This window comes from Pseudoliparis swirei, chromosome 8, assembly GCF_029220125.1.
Source record: "Pseudoliparis swirei isolate HS2019 ecotype Mariana Trench chromosome 8, NWPU_hadal_v1, whole genome shotgun sequence".
Classification (NCBI taxonomy): Eukaryota; Metazoa; Chordata; class Actinopteri; order Perciformes; family Liparidae; genus Pseudoliparis; species Pseudoliparis swirei.
In genome coordinates, this window is record NC_079395.1 from 13,685,606 (window position 1) to 13,702,478 (window position 16,873).

The window sequence follows — 16,873 nt, forward strand, 5'->3', positions numbered from 1 at the left end:
CCGTCTCTCATGTACAGGACTGTCTCAGAAAATTAGAATATTGTGATAAAGTTCTTTATTTTCTGTAATGCAATTAAAAAAACAAAAATGTCTGGATTCATTACAATTCATTAAAAATACTGAATATTTTATTTTTTTTTTTTTTTTTAATATTTTTTTTTTTTTTTGCATTTAAAAAAATAAAGAATTTTAATTCTAATTTCTGTACACAAGGTTTAGAGTTAAATGAGACAAATTACATCTGAAAGAACAATATCAGACAACCCAGCACTGGCATCAGATTTATTATTCAAATGTTGCTAAATCGTCGTATTTCTAACCAATGACAAGAGCAATTTGGAAACCCAAATATTCGTGTTAACACAGGACCCATTGCTCATCGTAAGATACTTGTAAGTGTTGTATGTCGTTGTTGTTGTTGTTGTTTTATCATTTTAACTGTGCCCCTCTTTGTGAAATCTCAAATGAAATCCATCTGAAAGTGTTCTTCGCGGCTTCTCCAAGGGAAACAATTGGAGACTCACTGTTTGACGGTGCAGACACAAATGAAACTGTTTCTGTTGCTGTGCAGGTGTATGAGAACTGGAGGGAGGGCCAGCCAGATAACTTCTTTGCGGGAGGGGAGGACTGCGTGGTGACCATTGCCCATGAGGACGGCAAGTGGAACGACGTGCCCTGCAACTACAACCTGCCCTACATCTGCAAGAAAGGCACAGGTACTGAGACACTGCTGCACAAGCCAACCGAAGCATGCGAGAGGTGCCAGTGAACAATAGCTTGTTTTGCACATTCAGGTCCAGTGGGACTTTTTCATCGATCGAAGCTTAAACAATTCACAAGGAGTGGTTTTCGCTGTCTCTTTACATTGTACTTGTGTCTTCTCACTGACCAGCTGGCCCCCTGTGACTCATCATGCTCGTCAACAGTTCTTACGCTCTTTGTGTAGAAAAGATTCAGCGGTTGGTCATTTGCACCTTAAAGGTCCCACCCACCCTTTACGGGAGCAGATGCTCCAGAAAAATTGACAACAGACACAAACTGAAGTGAAGATTGTGAGTCCGTCTCAACCCTGTATTGATTTTTGAGAGCAATATCAATCTCAATCTTCCGTTTATTGCCGACTCTCCTTTGGACTCTCTTACACTTGTCCTGACAGCAGAACCGTTAGTTGCAGTTATTGCCAATTACTGGCAATATTGAGGACAACACAGTCCACAAAAATGAAATAAGCCAGTTTGCCAAGTCTTCCTAATACTCCCCTCCCCTCTGTGACCCGACTCATGTCCGACCTGAGTGTGAATGCAGCGAGAGCTTGGAGGATGAAAGCTAAAGACGGAGAGAACTGGAGGATGGTCAGGAGTTGGAGAAGATGGAGGAGGATGGAGTAATTGTTTGTCTGGCTGCGGCCTCATGGCTCTGTGGATTTGCTGTATTCCCCGTCTACTGCAGAGACCCATTACCTCCTCCTGGCCTCTCCTCAGATCACACAGATATACAGCAACAAGGCTGCCATCTACAGGCAAAGCACATCTGCAATATGTCATTTGGTCAATACCGAGCAGTATCGACAACCAATACTATTTGTAGTGTCTATACACATGTTTGGATTGTTGAGATTGATGTATTGTGTATACCTCTCATCTCTGCGAGGGTTGTATTGTTTCCTGCAGTGTTGTGTGGGACACCGCCCGCAGTGGAGAACGCCCATTTGATAGGTCGGCGAAGGTCACATTACGACATCCATGCAGTGGTACGCTACCAGTGCTCTGAGGGCTTCTTCCAGCGGCACATCCCCACCGCTCGCTGCCGGGCCGATGGGAGCTGGGAGAGACCCAGGATCATCTGCACAAAGTGTGAGTGTTGAACCTTTACGATGGTTCAGTCGAGGTGGTGAGGTCACTCAGGACATAAACAGGCTCAGCTCCTGGTTGCAGAAACATGAAATATGGTTCCCTTTTTAGTCATCATATATTTTATGTCATCAAGATTCTATGGAGTAAATTTGTCAGTTTAACAATAGACATGAGTCAGAAAAAAATAAACAAAATAATTTCTTAATGTAGTTTGGGTTGAATCACAACACAAAGCTAAAAGATGTCGGGATACTTCGCCGACCAAGACTCCACAAATAACATTTAGTTTTTCCGTTCAGGTTCATCTCTTTTTGTCAGTTGAATCTATTTGCAGATTCATTTCTAATGTTGACGGGTTGGTCAAACTTTTCATCCCACAGTCAGTCAACTTGGTTTGTTTCTCCATTGTCCCTAAAACAAATATGTGTGGTGCGCAGCCTGTCTGGTTCTGGTTCTGACTGAGCAACATAAATAAATATCATTAATGCAACACTTTTTTAATATATATACATATATATACATATATAGGGCTCAATAATCTATATATATATATATATAGATTATTGAGCCCTGGCTCTCACCAACTGGTTGGGGGCTAAAGATTATTAGTATCAGTTTTTAATCAATAATATTCTATTTCTGAAACATCTGCTAACCTTTTTGTGCCTTATGTCAGTTTTGAGTATTCGTAATGATGTAATTTGGTTATTGTTATCCTTCTCCCATCCCAAGGTGGTCATTGTTAATGGTTGTTATTTGTTTCCCTTTCCTGGATAATTAACAGAACTCATGTTTGTTTTCCTCCTGGTTTAGCCCGGCGGTCCCACCGGTACCGACGCCACCACCACAATCAGCACAACGAACGCCATGGCCACAGGAGACACGGAGGAGAGGGACACAAGGCCAGAGAGGACACACACAGCTACTACTGAACCAAATAACACATCACTCTCAATGGCTAGGGGCTGACCATGGCCCATGGAGAAAGACAGTAGTTCACGTCATCGCCATCCATCTTCCTACTTCTAACCGCTTGGCTTCATCTCTCATGATGAATAGGTTTTCTTACACTAACATACAGTTTATCTCCATAACGTCTATCCCTGAGTTTGGGTTTTTTGAAGCCCCCCCACCCCCCCTGCTTCCTTTAACTGAGGTCCATGCGAACACTAACTCTGAACACTAACTCTTATTCACACCTCCCTCCCAAACATCTCGATACAGTACATCCTCCTCCCGCCCATGAACTAAACCCTCTCTGTCTGTCAGACTAACAGTTGTGTGTGAGCGTGTGTGAGTGTGTGCATGTAAGAGAGACACTTAGAAAAGTGCCGAGTCACTGTTTTGTTGTTGCAAAGATTTGCTTGTTCTACATGGAGAATGACTCTCATCCCAGTATTCTGTTAGCAAAGCACAGATGTAATTGATGCAAGTTAGCGTTCAGTCCCTCGTGACTCTGAGCTGTGTGTATGTGTACTGTAGCTGTTACTTTTTCAATTGAGCACCTGAATAGTTAGTTTGTTTTACTGACGTGCTTTTTCTAATATTTGCTATGTTTGTGTTACATTACTATTTATTATGAATTGTTTGTGAGTGAATGTTTTCTTTTTTTACTTTCAATTCAGAGAGCCAATTTAACATCATTTTTCTATACCAGTATATAAATCAAACAATCAACAATAAATGTAATTAATCATTTGATTGCGTCTAATCTCTGTATTGTAAATAATGTGGTGTTTGTTTTTGGCTTGTCCCTGATCAGTAACTTCACCTTGTCCTGCCCTCTCAATAGTGGCATGTCCCATAGACATAGATGGGAGAGTCAGGATGGGATTACACAATACTATCTTGAGATAACCACTTGATTGTATCTGAATCGCTAAATTCTCTCGATCTTTGCACGGCTATATTTACCTGAAGGGTAATACGTCACATTTTGTTTTGTCTTTGGTCCCTTTGATATTTGATCGGTCATCCACTTTTTCGGTGTTCCTGCTGTTGTATTCCATTCTTAATAAAGTAAGAAAATGAACTTCAGCATTTCTGGTGTTTCTTTTATTGTATTTATTCAAACCAACAACACATGCTGGTTTTCATCTTCAAACATCTCGCTACTGGATGGTTTAGCGTAACGTGTGGTAGATCTTTATGGTCCAACGAGGCCTCCTGTGAACAACACACAAAACACTTTTCCCGCGTCCTAAAAAACTTAAACATCAACTTAATAGTCAAATAGTTGTAGCTAAGTTGTACACAACAGTCTGTTCTTCTTCTACACTCATATTGCCTTCATTGCTATTGGCTGAATCTGTGGTTCCCTTAATGCAGGCTTGTAGTGCCCTCTCTGGGAGATTCATAAAACCACACAATTAAATAGATAAGGGTTGCACTTGCTTTACGAGGATTTGTTTGAGTTTTCTATATTTACTGCTAAATAAATGTACTCTTAATTTTAATTATCTGTTGCATGTTGTAAATAAATACAAGAAGAATTAGTGCAATTTTTAATCTGAAATAATCTCAATTTAAACCACAGAAATCAATCCATGATTATTCACTTGTTTAATTTGTTTTTATAGGGTCACAGCCAGGATTTTCATAACGCCCATTTTATGTCCAGACAGCCACTTTGTAATCGATATTTTATTAGTGTTAAATTCATTCATTATTTATTGTCAATCGTTAGTAATTTAAAACTATTTGCATATACCAGTTTTTCTACATGGTCTAAAAGCTTTATTTTCACTTTTGCTCTCCTTTGCTAAAATTACATTCATTTGAGAAAACAGTTTTAGAAAAAAAAACTTTAAATTAACTTTTAAACTGTACATTACAGCCCACAACCTGAGAGAAAGAATGACTGTCAATCTACCATGTGAACAATTTAAAATGGGAAATTGACACTTTGGAACCAATAAACCAAAAGCATCGTCACCATGGACAGCTGGGCGACGTGGCTAACCTTAACCCAGGGTTCAGCTCTTATCAGGTTGACTAAAGCAGAAGTTACCTGGGGGAGCAGCTCACAGCTCAAGCAGTAATATTAGATATATGATTGACTTCTGTAAGCGCAGACAGACTTCAGCTAAAACATTCACAGATGCCGCTACCCGGCTCACGTAATCCGTTTCCCATTTTAATACACAAGGAAAGTGGTGCTCCGTTTTTATTTATTGTACAAAATACAGTAGAACATGAAACAAAAAAGAAAAGATGCATTCACGAATAGAGCTGAAATTGAATAATCTATAAATTGATTTTGATAGTCAATTAAGTTGAAGGATATGCCGCTTTGCTCAATTTTATATTATTGCAAGTAGAATATTGTTTCGTTTTGAACTGTTGGTTCGACCAAACAATTTGAAGATGCCACGTTGGGCTTTTGGATCGTCAAATATTTTACACAATATAAAAAGGCACCAGGTGGAGTTTCTCCTTCATCTAGTTCTGCACTTTATTAACATCGGCTTTATCTCCCTTATCAGCGTTCAGTTAGTCTGATGAAAAATACTCCGTTTTTAATAAAAACTGTCAAGTAAAAATAAACTTCCAGCTGTGTTGTGGATAGAAAGACGCAGAAGGACGACTGCTATCTTCCAGAGGCGTGGCCAGCGGCATGATCCAGGTTAATAGTCTCAGTTTGGGAAGATACCAACTGGATATCTGCGTGAGTCACCTGAAAGCTGAGCACATCCTCCACTCCATCAACAGCCTTCTTATCAGAGTCCAACAGTTCATGCAGGGAGTGCTACTGCTGCATGACGCGACTCATTGTGAACAGTCGACTCAATAATGTTCTGGGACTTTCTTTGGATTTTGGGTTGAACACTTGTGTTTAATTCAGTTTGTATGCCAAAGAGTCTCCAGAAAACATGAGCCTCGTCTCAGCGTGAAGTATTCCCCGTCATTCCTGGTGTGTGTGTGTGGTCTAGTTCTTCTTCTTCTCATTGTTGGTCCGCCCCTCGGGAACAGCTTTCATAAAATAAGTGGGGTTCGTGTGGCAGCGCAGGGCCAACAGAGCCGGCACGGCAGCCAGCAGCACATTTAGGGTGATAACAGGCCACCTTTTGTCTGCGGGGACTCGGTATGTGAAGGGAGTGCGGGAGTGCAGAGACGCTCCGATATGGCACCACTGGGCCTGAGAGAACAGCAGCAGGAAGTCAACTGTTCTGCTGCATTTTGCTTTTTTATGGAATATAAATCACAGCAAAGACACAAAACAACCACAGTTACCTGAGCCATGGCCCCAGCAAAGAAGATTGTCCAGTCCAACATCCAGCTGCATCCAGGTGTCTTCAGACCATAGGTGAAGACAGTCAGCAGAGGCAGAGCGTAGAACAAATACACCAGCATCTACAGGAGGGATGCACGGAAATATTGATTATTTTGAACCAGGTATTGAACACATCTGACGTGGTTTTCTCCAGACGGACCATAACCCTTGGAAAGCCAACTGGGTCTTTGAGGTAGGGCTCGTACTGGTAGACGTAGGTGAAACAGGTGTCTAGAGGGCAGTCCAGCACCACCTGGAGCAGAGCAGCAGCAGTGAGTTACAGCATGCATCCATGGGACATCACGTCTCAGGGAGTTCATTCAGAAGCAGACATGTTGGACAGATATAAAATCTTCCATGTAGTTTTACTCACAAAGCCTCTGAAAACGGAGAAGGCCATTGCTCCAAGTAACAGAACAGACAGAAGCAGGTCAACAGGTCGAGACAGCAGACCTTTCTTCTGCTCCGCCGAAATCTAGTCAACACAGGGGAAATGTCAGTATTACCTTTTTAAACCACTGATAAGAGCTACAATTAAACCAATGATTGAATATAAAATAAATAAAGAAGGACAAGAGCTGGACGTCACGTCTCTATGGATACACCTTATGTCTTTACCTTGTCTGCTGGGATGACCGGAACCTCTCTAGGGCGGCTGAAGAGCAGAGAGGCCGCCCAGAAAGGCACCAAAAAGAAGGGGACGTTCCTCCAGAAGGCTGGTCGAATGTTAGCCCCGTATTTACCTGTACAAATGAGAAGATCAATAATAGAAACACATACAAACAAAGTGGAGGATGTGATGAATCAAACGTAGACAGCTCTCACCAATGACCACTCCTGGGATGTGAACCATTTGATGGGCGATCGAAGAGCCCGCCCACAGCAGCCCCAGGCTACGATAGGACTTCCTTCGTGGACAGAAAACCCACAGGTCTCATCAGAGGACTCACCGAGCCAACAGCGGCCGGGTTACCGACGATGATGCCACAGCTTACCCTCTGAACATGCGGTGGATGATGGTGAGGAACAGGACCAAGTGAACGAGGCCTTCCCAGTAAGACATCATCACAGCGTAGGCGGTACTTAGATGAGGCTCACCCTGAAGAGATGGCATCATATGATTAATGTTACCTTTGGAGATGTAAAAGTCTGAAATTCAAACCATTATTAAGAAGTCCTCTCAGACAGAGAGGGGAAATGTTTAGTTCAATGTGGGTCCTCTTACCATCTTTATGTAGAAACCCATGAAGCCGGAGATGAACCCATCGTGCTCGAGAGCATTCGTCAGGCCCGCCATGCAGGTGAAGGGAAACACTGCAAATACTGAACGGACACAAAGAGGCACAATGAAACGACACATTTATTTCACTTATAGATGCTGAAGTCTGCATTGGTCTGGTTGTACCATAGAATAAGGGGTCCACGTTCATCTTGGTTGGCACAGTAATGAGGAGGAGGAGGAGGACAAAACCCAGGACAACCATTCCTATTCCAAGGATAGGAAGAGGTCTGAGGAATAATGGGACAATACATCAGTTGACAAATTGTGCTTTAGAAAGTTATCTTCATTACATAGAAATGAACGAATGAATAAACCTGGTAGTTGCATTATTGATTATACATTAATACTTTCATCAGAACAAAATGGGTTAGAAGTGACGGATTATGGTTTGTAGACAACACCATCCATTACATCATAGCACTTTTGCTCCAGTTTCATTTTCAAAAGGGTCCTACTGGGAAAGCAACTATTGTTATACTGTTTACTTAATAAAAAGAAGCGCTATATGCCTATGGATCAATTGCACCAATCTTGGGACCAATGAAGAATTCTGATCAATTATAGTGCACTCAAATTTCATTTTTCTACATGTACTTTCAGAAGTACTTTAGATGTTGCTTAGATTCCCTACATGTGAGGCTGAAGGCTGCAGTGAGTCTCGTCTCCTGTGTTGGCTTCAGGAACCTCAACACTACGAAACGAGTTGGATACAAACACGGCCGCGCTAACCCTCCTCTTCCCTCAGGCCGAGGGCCGCATTATAAGCCTATTAATATCAGCGGCTTAAGGCCCCAATGCCTTCAACAGCAGGCCACGATGAGAGGGACGCACACTTACTCCTGAAGCGCAGGGATGTTGTTCATGACGTACAGAACTCCAGGAGCCAGGAGAGAAAGCACCAACACGCAGAATTCCACCGGCGGCCTCATGGTTGACACGTTGTTGTTTGACTTCTTTTAAGAAATAAAAGTCTACATAGGCCTACAAATAAAAAAAAGTGTGCATCTGCTAAACGCGCGTGTGTGTGACGCGAGGCATGTTAGAAGCCCGCTGCCTTTTAATGCGCCACTAAGAACGACGACGTCGGTCCGAGGCGTTTGCTTTCGAGCAGGTCTCAAAGTTCAACACGGCGGGAGGAGTCACGGCCGAGGAGAGGGACTTTAAAGGAATGCAAAGTGCAGATAGTGGACTTCGTGCTAATGAGGAAAACATGGGTCTTTGAGAACACGAGCACGCTGGTGTTTCTGGTCGCAATTGATTAGAGTTCCACATCTCGGCTGTACGATCCACGAGGAAACCGCTGAAATCACACCAGCTGTTGTCATTTAGCAATCCGCGTGTCAGCGTGTGCTGGTACCGACTGCCACCTGTTGGAGGAGTTTATATCGCGTGTAAAAGTCTTTCATTGGTGGCTTTTTCCTACACCTTTTTTGCTTCTGCTTTCTAACTGTATCCTGTTTATATATTGTATGTAGATGAGATGAGTCTGTCACAGGAAAACAAGTCATGCTGCACATTGTTGCAGTGTCCCGTGGCCCCTGTGGCTCGATTGAGGAGCCATCTGTCCTGTTTGGTGTAAGATTAAGAACTCCTCCGTCTGATGTCTCCAGTCTTGATTATTTTCTGGATTATATCTGAGACAGAACATAAAATTCAGAATAAGGATTATGTTTTTTTCTTTTTCAGTGACCGGGTTCGTTTAACCCATTTGTTACATTTCTTGAGCAGTTTCTTCACAACATACTGTCTCATGGCGCCTTTTTTCCTTCATATTGTAAAGACGTGTACATTATGCATCACATCTTATGGGTGATCATTTGTAAAGCAGGCCTACATCTAATGCAACCGTATCTGCTGCAACAAAGCGGCTGAAGAGGATTACACTGCTGCTGCCACAGGAACTTAATTCCGAGAGGAAAGAGAGAGTGGAGAGGGGTGGAGAGTATCCAGGACACACGGACAGAGAGGGGATTAAACCAGACACACGGACAGCACACACAAGAGACACCGTTTTTTTGAGGCGACAGATTCTTAAAAAGAGTCCACCAGCCTGCAGTCATGATTCACCCTTTAATCATCGGCATAGTGACCGCAAACACCTCCATCACCGTCGTCTTTTGGACCTTCATCCTGACTGATGCTTACTCCAGGTGGCTGACGGCGCAGGAAGACGTACCCAAGAAGCTGGTCATGCCGGCCTGAGGGAGTCACAGTGAGGCCTCTGCTTTTTATTTTTGCTTAGTGAGCAAGAGCTTCTAGTGCTTTCCGTGGAGTCTGATTTTAATGTGCTCTCTGCTTCACCTGGAGAGGACTTGGAAACTAAATTACCATTTTTACTGAATTGAATGGATCCTGCAAGTAAAAGAGAAAGCCCGTCTCACAGGTAATGCCTCCGAACTGCACCACACTTCAGAGTCAACAGGTGATGTTAGATGTTTTGTCATTTGCTGACTCAGTTAAAAGGTGTTGCCGGTGACAACGACCGTGGCAAGCAAATCCTCTGATGGATTACTGAAGCACACTTTGATGCTGACGCAGACAGCCTCGTCCCATTCAGACAGACGCATTCAGAGACCTCACATATTGTTTTCCAGAGACTTGTTTTACAACCAAGTTTCTCATCCTTTTTAGTCTTTCTATTTTTCTTTCTCACACCTTTCAACTTCTACACAATATGTCACACACCTTCTATTATGGTCTGCACCCGGTCTCTTGGTTCATCTTATTTGCGAACGTTGCCATCGCCATCATAGAATGGCAATTTCTTATTTCTCGTTTTTTCAGAGTTAGAGAGTAGAGGGGCTATCGACACTGATGCTCCACCGAGAACATCTGTGAGGAGCAGAGCTTATTTTTGGATCACTGTTTACCTGCCAACTTAATCACTGATGGTGATTCTTGAGTTTTCTGCGACGAGCATCCACTTTGATGGACTTCTTTGTTTGCATGACCTTAACTTTCTGGATGTGTTTGTGGTTATTTCCAGAGCCGTTTGTGTACGACAGACTTTCATTTACAAGTCAAAGAAAAGATCTGTGGAGAAGTTGTACGTCTTGATTATGAGGTAAGAAGTCTTAATTATTCACCATAATGTCCTGAAACTTCCTTATTTCATCAACATTAGTTCCTTTTAATATCTAACATTTCCTCATCATGTATTAGAAAGGGAGTCGATGTGTTTGTTCTTTGTCATTTGATGATGTCGTTTTCTTACCCTTGGGAATATTTATTGGTCGCACTTTGAAAAATCAGCATCTGCTCATCAAGCAAGAAATGAGCCATGAAAATATCAGTGAATTTTGTGACGGGACATTTACAGAAAATCAAAGTAGACCTGCTGTGCTTAAAATAAGTTCAATGCATTGGGTATTCCATGAAGTGATGCCACTTTAAAGCCAAGATAAACCGGGTTTACTCTAATGTATGTTTCATATCAATTTTTATATATATATATATATATTAGGGCTGTCAGCGTTAACGCGTTAATCTATGCGATTAATTTGGCCGCGATTAACGCACTAAAATATTTTAACGCAATTAACGCAACTTTGTTTACTTCCGGTGTGCGTTGAAGTTGTTGCACTCCTCTGAGTGTCAAGCCGCGGCAGTCCGCCTCCCAAGGCCACTGGTTCTGCTGCTGTACAATGTTAAAGATGATGGGACCAATGGGGTCTCAAATGCACTTTTTCTTACTAATCTGAATGTTCCACTGAAGAAACAATTTATCATCCACGATATTAAATACCTCGCTGGCACTTTATAGGTAGGAGCCTCTTTGAAAACACAGCTCTGTGTGAAGTTTTGTCTTTAAAAAAGAATACAATTAAACAAGTGTCTAAAATACACGCTGTCTGAAGGGATTACTCGTTCATTTAGAAGATTTAGTCTTTAGAAGAACAAAAAACTTAATCGCGATTAATGAATTTCAAAATGTGCGATTAATTAGTTACTTTTTTTTAAGCGATTGACAGCCCTAATATATATATATATATATATATATATATATATATATACAACTTAGTGATGGAGGACCGTAAGCCTCTTTGCTGTATTACTGTCCACCTCTCCTCGCTCATATCTCTAATCCCTACAGATGGAAAGCTGATATTGCCCTGTGACAGACTCAATCCTATTAACTCTATCCGTCCTATATTCACCTCTGGCCTGCCTCACATTCCTCACTCCCCTGGAAGTTTGGCCAAGAGCCCCTCTCCAAAACACTAGCAGGACGACCACTGGGTTTAAGTCCATAGACAAAAGATGAGGACAGGTGGCACACTTCTGGTTTCACATTTCTCTTGTCTGTTGAAGTAGATTTTCTGAAGCACAGTGATGTTCTCATTTGTCAACCATCTATCATTATTATGATCAATAATAAAGTGTTACAATCTTATCGTCCACCTTTTTCATCCGTTTTTCAAGTTTTCCCAGCGTGACAAAGGAGCTTCATCTGAAGACAATAAATGACCCAAAGAAACCACCCCAGAACTTCATCACGTTCCTTGAACGCACCATCCCATAAAGACAGTATCCACTTTACCAAAGCAACTTCACCATGAACCAACACCCAGTTGTGTCCCTGAATGCCTCAGGAGGAGCTCTGCTTTTGAACCTCACACAGCTTTTGGGGCGGCTGTAGCTCAGTGGGGTAAGAGGGCCGTCCTGCAACCCCAAGGTTGTCGGTTCGATCCCGGCTCTCCCCATTAGTTGCAAGTCGAAGTGTCCTTGAGCAAGGCACTGAACCCCCAGTTGCTTCCCGGGCGCATCACTGCAGCCCACTGCTCCTTAATAACTAAGGATGGGTTAAATGCAGAGAACTAATTTCCCCTTGAGGATTAATAAAGTATATATCTTATCTATCTATCTTATCTTAGCTGGTGTTTGAGCCCCGGCAGCTCCTCCAGCTGTCCAGGATGAAGGAGGAGGAGGAGGAGGCCTATTTCGTGGACTACGTAACACCAGCGAGAGATGCTATAACTCTGCCGCGCAATGTGGCCTATGTCCTAGTCGGGGTGGTTTTGGTAATAGTTGCCACTTACGCCATAGTGGGACATCTTATTAAAGATCTCATTCATGACCTAGCAGGTAACTCCTGTCTGGTGTCTCCTTCCCATCAGTCTCTCCCCTCGTGATGTCTTTGAGTCCTTTCTCCTTCTTGAACTCTTGGGCCAAGGATGCATCCGTGTTTTGTCGTTGCCCTTTTCCCCGTTTTTGGTGACCATGTTGTTTGATGACTCTCCTTCACATTGACCCCGAGGTTTGTGTACAAAGGTCAACCTTCCCAATTGTTTCCTTCTTATACCATCAAGGTGATTGCCAACCACTGATTCATATGTGAGTGCTGCCAAAGCAACACTTTAAAGGGGTGATTGCACTTCCACAAAGTTTGGGGGGCCAAACTATTGACTTTTAGTCCCCAAAACACTGGATCCTACATTTCACATAATGGACTTAAAGGGGACATATTATGAAAATTCCACTTTTTTAGTGGTTATATACGTTAATTTGGGTATCTGGCATGTCTCCCAACACAAAAACGCTGGAGAAAAAAAAACTCACGCGGCTTGTTGTGGTTCCTCTGTCAGAAACGATATGCTTGAGTGCGTCCAAAGGGATCACCACCAACGTCTACGTAGATTTTGAAGCACGCCCATGTAGGGAGTCTGGCTACCCCCCCCCCCCAAAAAACGATATGGTTGCACGACGCTATCTTCATCTGCAGGCAGCAGCTAGGCGAGCGCATCTCGTGGAGGAGGGGAGAGGGGGGAGAGGGGAGCTGGCTCATTAGCATTTAAAGGAACAGACACTCAAAACAGGTTAATCTGTGGGGAGGTGTTTTTGACAGGGTAAAAAGGGTGCTGTTTGAAATGATTCTTGTGGTATTTTGACCAAAATATGTTACAAACATTTCATTAAGACCCCAAGGAACCATATCAACTTGTGGGAAAATGGGCATAATATGGGTCCTTTAATATATATCTTTCATTTGATCTTCCCTGCCTGGGAAATTATCTCTTTTTTCAAACTCCACACCCTTTTTGAAATGAAGGCTCGGTCAGAAAAAAGTGTAGTATCCAAACCCAAGGTGCAATGACCCTGATGACATCATTCCTTCCCGGAAATGTTTTTTTCAGGCTTCATGACAAGTAAACCAAAGTACATATGTAAAATGGGCAGAGCGCCCCTTAAAGAGACACACTTAGAAGTCACAGAAAATCATTTAATTTCATTCTAACATGTTTTTCTCCTCACAGACTGCATTCTTGGCCCCAAACCAGTGGAGGAGGATTCAGAGGAAGGGAGAGCGGAAGTAGAAGAAGAGCACCGACTGAGCACTTGCAGAAAACTGATGGAGGAAGACGGGCTGCAGATGAAGAAGGAAAAGAACGGACTGCTGCCCGGTTTCTACCAGGGAGACGGAGGCTGCCATCGTCCATCCATCCCTCCTCCCCCGAGAAGCTCCGTTGCTGTGTCATACACCGGAGAAAAAAGAACATCGATTCATAGTATGACCTTCGCCTGCCCCGTGACCCCTTACGCCACTTCACTTTGAGTTTTCACTTTCACATTCAGATCAGCTTTTAGTGCAGTGATCAGTGTTGTATCTTTGCTGTAGGGATGCATAATGCAAAGGCATTTTTGATTTGCTCAACAGTCATAGTTTGCTCTACTGTTGCTAAGAAACAAATGCTTAATTTAATTTTGTGTTTAAAATGTATGTAAACATGGTCCATTATTTCACTAATTTGGAATTGTTCTCTGCCGAAACATTATTTTCTCATGCTAAACAAATGTAAACCTTTTATTTCCAAAGCTGACATTACAATCCCAAGTTTATTCATGTATGTATTTATATGACTGTGTATATCTTTTATGAAGATATGAAGAAAGCTTAGTAAAATTGCATAATTTATTTCAGTGCACTTTCTTCACTACCCAGTCCAACTGTCTTTATTTTCCCATTACGTCACGCATGTCGCTGTAATGTGTCCTGGAAGAAGAGACATGTCAGTTTGGTCTGTTGTGGTGTTGGACACTGAATAAAACAAGAGTGCTGTTATGTCTTGTCCGCGTCCTTTAATCCATCTTACCTTCCCCTAATACCTGGTTATGTGAGGAGCAGTGACCTTATTTGTCAATGCCAAGGATTACCGTCCATTAGTGGTATTAAATATTATTGGATAAGGATGTAAGCAGAAGAGAGAGAGAGAGAGAGAGATAGAACGATAGATAGATGCGCATGCTATTCTAGATGCATCAGGTAGGAGAACTGTGATCACAGCGTCATTCCTCTGACCTTGACTACCGAGCTGCTGCAGCTAATCTAGTTGTCATCGGCGTAGATCCACAAGCCGACGGATTGGTGCGGCGAGACAAAACTAAAAGCTTGTCACAGTGAGAGATGTAGCTGCACCTCTAATCTTCTAATTCAAGTCTGACTTGATTCGTGTTGCCAGGACTGTGAAGACATCCAGTGAATTGGAGGATTTTGGCCGCCTTCTTTCCTGTAATGTAGACGTTTTTATTCACGTTCATGCAAAACTTGTTATTGAAATTCTAATGTAAGTTCATTATGTTACATTATGTGAAGCGATGAGGTATTTCCTTATTATTTGTTCACGCTTCGTAAGGAAAAATGTGTAAGATGAGACCCTTGTGTCCGCTTCTCTTGATAAAGCGATGACTGGGATATTAAGTGGATTCCCAGGCTGACAGCAGCTTTGAAGGCTCTCAGACAGCCACGGAGGTGATGGAGGAAAGCTTTAACAACCGTTACATGGAGGACGATGGGACGGTGTTGTTTGAGAGCTACATACCTCCCTCACGGGATGCCATCAACCTGCCTATCTATGTCCTCTACCTGATCATGGCCTTCTTTGTTGTGCTGGGCGTTCTTTATGCCATCATCGGTCACCTCATCATGGACCTCGTTCATGACGTTGCAGGTTGGTTGCTGCCTCCTGGTCCTTCCCTGCTTTAAGATACTCAAAGTGTCTGTTTCTGCTCTCACAGCTTTACTCTCGCATCGACTCTGTTTCCCTTTCCCGCTATTTCTGTTTTCCCAGACTGGGTGTTTGGGGAGCAGCCCGAGGAAGTGGTGGTGAACTATTGTGAGGCCAAAGATAAGTTCATGGCAGACTGGAGTCCAGAAATCTCCCCCGAACTAGAGGCAATGGCCCAGGCCGAGGAGAACGAGATGCTTGACAAGGACTTCATGAATGCCTCCGCCATCTAGACCATCTCTGCAGAACCTCGGGGGAGCAAGTCGGGGCCCCGTGTGGTCTTTGAGAAGATGACTTCAGATTAGAGACTCTGTGTTAATGGAGCTGGTGTTTTGATAATAATGATATACTCTAATTCATATAGCACCTTTAAAAACTGAGTTAGCAAAGCAGCAAAAGCAAAACAACCTTGATAAAACAGCTCTAGATGAAACAATAAAACCAATCAATACGATAAAATGAACTAATTAAAATTAACAATAAAATAACATAAATTTGAAAAATAATGTTGTAAAATCAACAATAAAGCAGTAAAGCGACGACATCACATCAAAGACAGTGTGTAAAAATGGGGATTAAGAAGTGATTTAAAAGAGATTACTGATCCTACAAGCCTCATCTCCTCAGGCAGCTCGTTCCAAAGCCCTGATGGGAAAAGCACAGTCATCTTTAATTTTCAGCCTCGACTTTGGATCAGCCAGAAGGACCCCACCTGAGGATATAAGGCTGCGAGCTGGCTCATAAGGGGGTCAAAATGTCCTCTATATAGTTTGGGGTCAGACCCATACATGCTTTACAAGTGATTAGTAAAATCCTAAAACCAAATTGTAAAACAATCAGGAAGCCAGTGAAGAGAAGCCAGGATTGGTTCTTATTGGACAGAGGAGGTATCTCTGGTTGAGTGCACAGTGGCCTCATGACGACATCCAGTGTCTATTGAGGGCATTGCAGCCAATTGGCAGTAATACAGAGGAACCATAAGAAAAAGAGAAAACTAAATATGTTTTTATTTCTGCTCAAGATTGTTGTTTTTTTACTCCTCTGTAGTACCTCTATGAGAAGTGTAAATATAGAGTGAAGTGCATCAAGTCTAGATATTGCATAGTAGCCTGATTTTAATAAACACAGGTGGAAAGTGTCCTCAGTTCATTTTTGTATTGATTTTGTATATTAAATGCACATATTATTGAAACCTGTATTCCGTGTCTGAATACTGATATAACCAGGAAGTCACTGTACAGTGTGTACTCCATGTTTAACAACAGCGAGTGTCTGCACTCAGAAAGGTCAACGCTCTGGTCGTGCGTGTGGCACCACCACCGCACCAGGAGGGGGCGCCATGGTGAAGATGTGCCCATGAACGACACAGCACCACACCTCATACTGTCAAAGAAGCCCCTCCAGGTTCATGTGGAGGTGGTGGGTGGTGACAACCAAAACAGCTTCAAGTAGCAAGTTGATG

General features: G+C 42.6%; 3 protein-coding genes across 7 annotated transcripts in view; 2 read left to right on the plus strand and 1 right to left on the minus strand.

Moving 5' to 3' along the window:
- The window catches only part of LOC130198079 (neurocan core protein-like), a 28,477-nt gene extending 24,601 nt beyond the window's left edge, over positions 1 to 3,876 (plus strand). The window contains exons 18-20 of the mRNA XM_056421144.1: positions 572 to 716; positions 1,671 to 1,853; positions 2,667 to 3,876. Coding sequence (XP_056277119.1) covers positions 572 to 716; positions 1,671 to 1,853; positions 2,667 to 2,785 — 447 coding nt within the window. The 3' untranslated portion in view covers positions 2,786 to 3,876. The remainder of the gene's footprint in view (positions 1 to 571; positions 717 to 1,670; positions 1,854 to 2,666) is intronic.
- A 1,099-nt stretch (positions 3,877 to 4,975) lies between these two features.
- On the minus strand, positions 4,976 to 9,288 carry tm6sf2a (transmembrane 6 superfamily member 2a). Its single transcript, XM_056421572.1, has 10 exons — positions 8,246 to 9,288; positions 7,532 to 7,635; positions 7,352 to 7,449; positions 7,122 to 7,225; positions 6,952 to 7,034; positions 6,745 to 6,869; positions 6,500 to 6,601; positions 6,287 to 6,379; positions 6,087 to 6,206; positions 4,976 to 5,991 (listed from the first exon to the last, which is right to left on the minus strand). Exons 1-10 carry the CDS (start codon positions 8,335 to 8,337, stop codon positions 5,782 to 5,784), a joined length of 1,131 nt encoding a protein of 376 aa, XP_056277547.1. The 5' UTR covers positions 8,338 to 9,288; the 3' UTR covers positions 4,976 to 5,781.
- A 111-nt stretch (positions 9,289 to 9,399) lies between these two features.
- Positions 9,400 to 16,603, plus strand: LOC130198413 (uncharacterized). 5 transcript variants are annotated; one of them, XR_008832622.1, is made up of 5 exons: positions 9,400 to 9,791; positions 10,395 to 10,472; positions 13,663 to 14,915; positions 15,087 to 15,354; positions 15,475 to 16,603. XR_008832622.1 is itself a non-coding variant. In XM_056421574.1 (5 exons), the coding sequence occupies exons 4-5, from the start codon at positions 15,159 to 15,161 to the stop codon at positions 15,642 to 15,644; spliced, it is 366 nt and encodes a 121-aa protein (XP_056277549.1). In that variant the 5' UTR covers positions 9,699 to 9,791; positions 10,395 to 10,472; positions 13,663 to 14,970; positions 15,087 to 15,158; the 3' UTR covers positions 15,645 to 16,603. The 5 variants fall into 5 exon arrangements, 4 of the variants coding, with proteins under 4 accessions (XP_056277549.1, XP_056277548.1, XP_056277551.1 ...); XM_056421574.1 differs by having other exon boundaries at positions 9,699 to 9,791; positions 13,663 to 14,970; XM_056421576.1 differs by lacking the exon at positions 9,400 to 9,791 and adding exons at positions 9,953 to 10,104; positions 10,193 to 10,299 and having other exon boundaries at positions 13,663 to 15,354.
- The last annotated feature ends 270 nt before the right edge of the window (positions 16,604 to 16,873 follow it).

What these genes read in the sequence shown, in the direction of transcription:
- LOC130198413 (XM_056421573.1), top strand. Translation starts at nt 15,159, where the DNA reads ATGGAGGAAAGCTTTAACAACCGTTACATGGAGGACGATGGGACGGTG. An exon ending in CCTCGTTCATGACGTTGCAG is followed by an intron (nt 15,355 to 15,474) that starts GTTGGTTGCTGC and finishes CTGTTTTCCCAG; the next exon opens with ACTGGGTGTTTGGGGAGCAG.
- tm6sf2a (XM_056421572.1), bottom strand. Translation starts at nt 8,337, where the DNA reads ATGAGGCCGCCGGTGGAATTCTGCGTGTTGGTGCTTTCTCTCCTGGCT. An exon ending in AACATCCCTGCGCTTCAGGA is followed by an intron (nt 7,636 to 8,245) that starts GTAAGTGTGCGT and finishes ATTATTCCTCAG; the next exon opens with ACCTCTTCCTATCCTTGGAA. An exon ending in CATCCCAGGAGTGGTCATTG is followed by an intron (nt 6,870 to 6,951) that starts GTGAGAGCTGTC and finishes TCATTTGTACAG; the next exon opens with GTAAATACGGGGCTAACATT.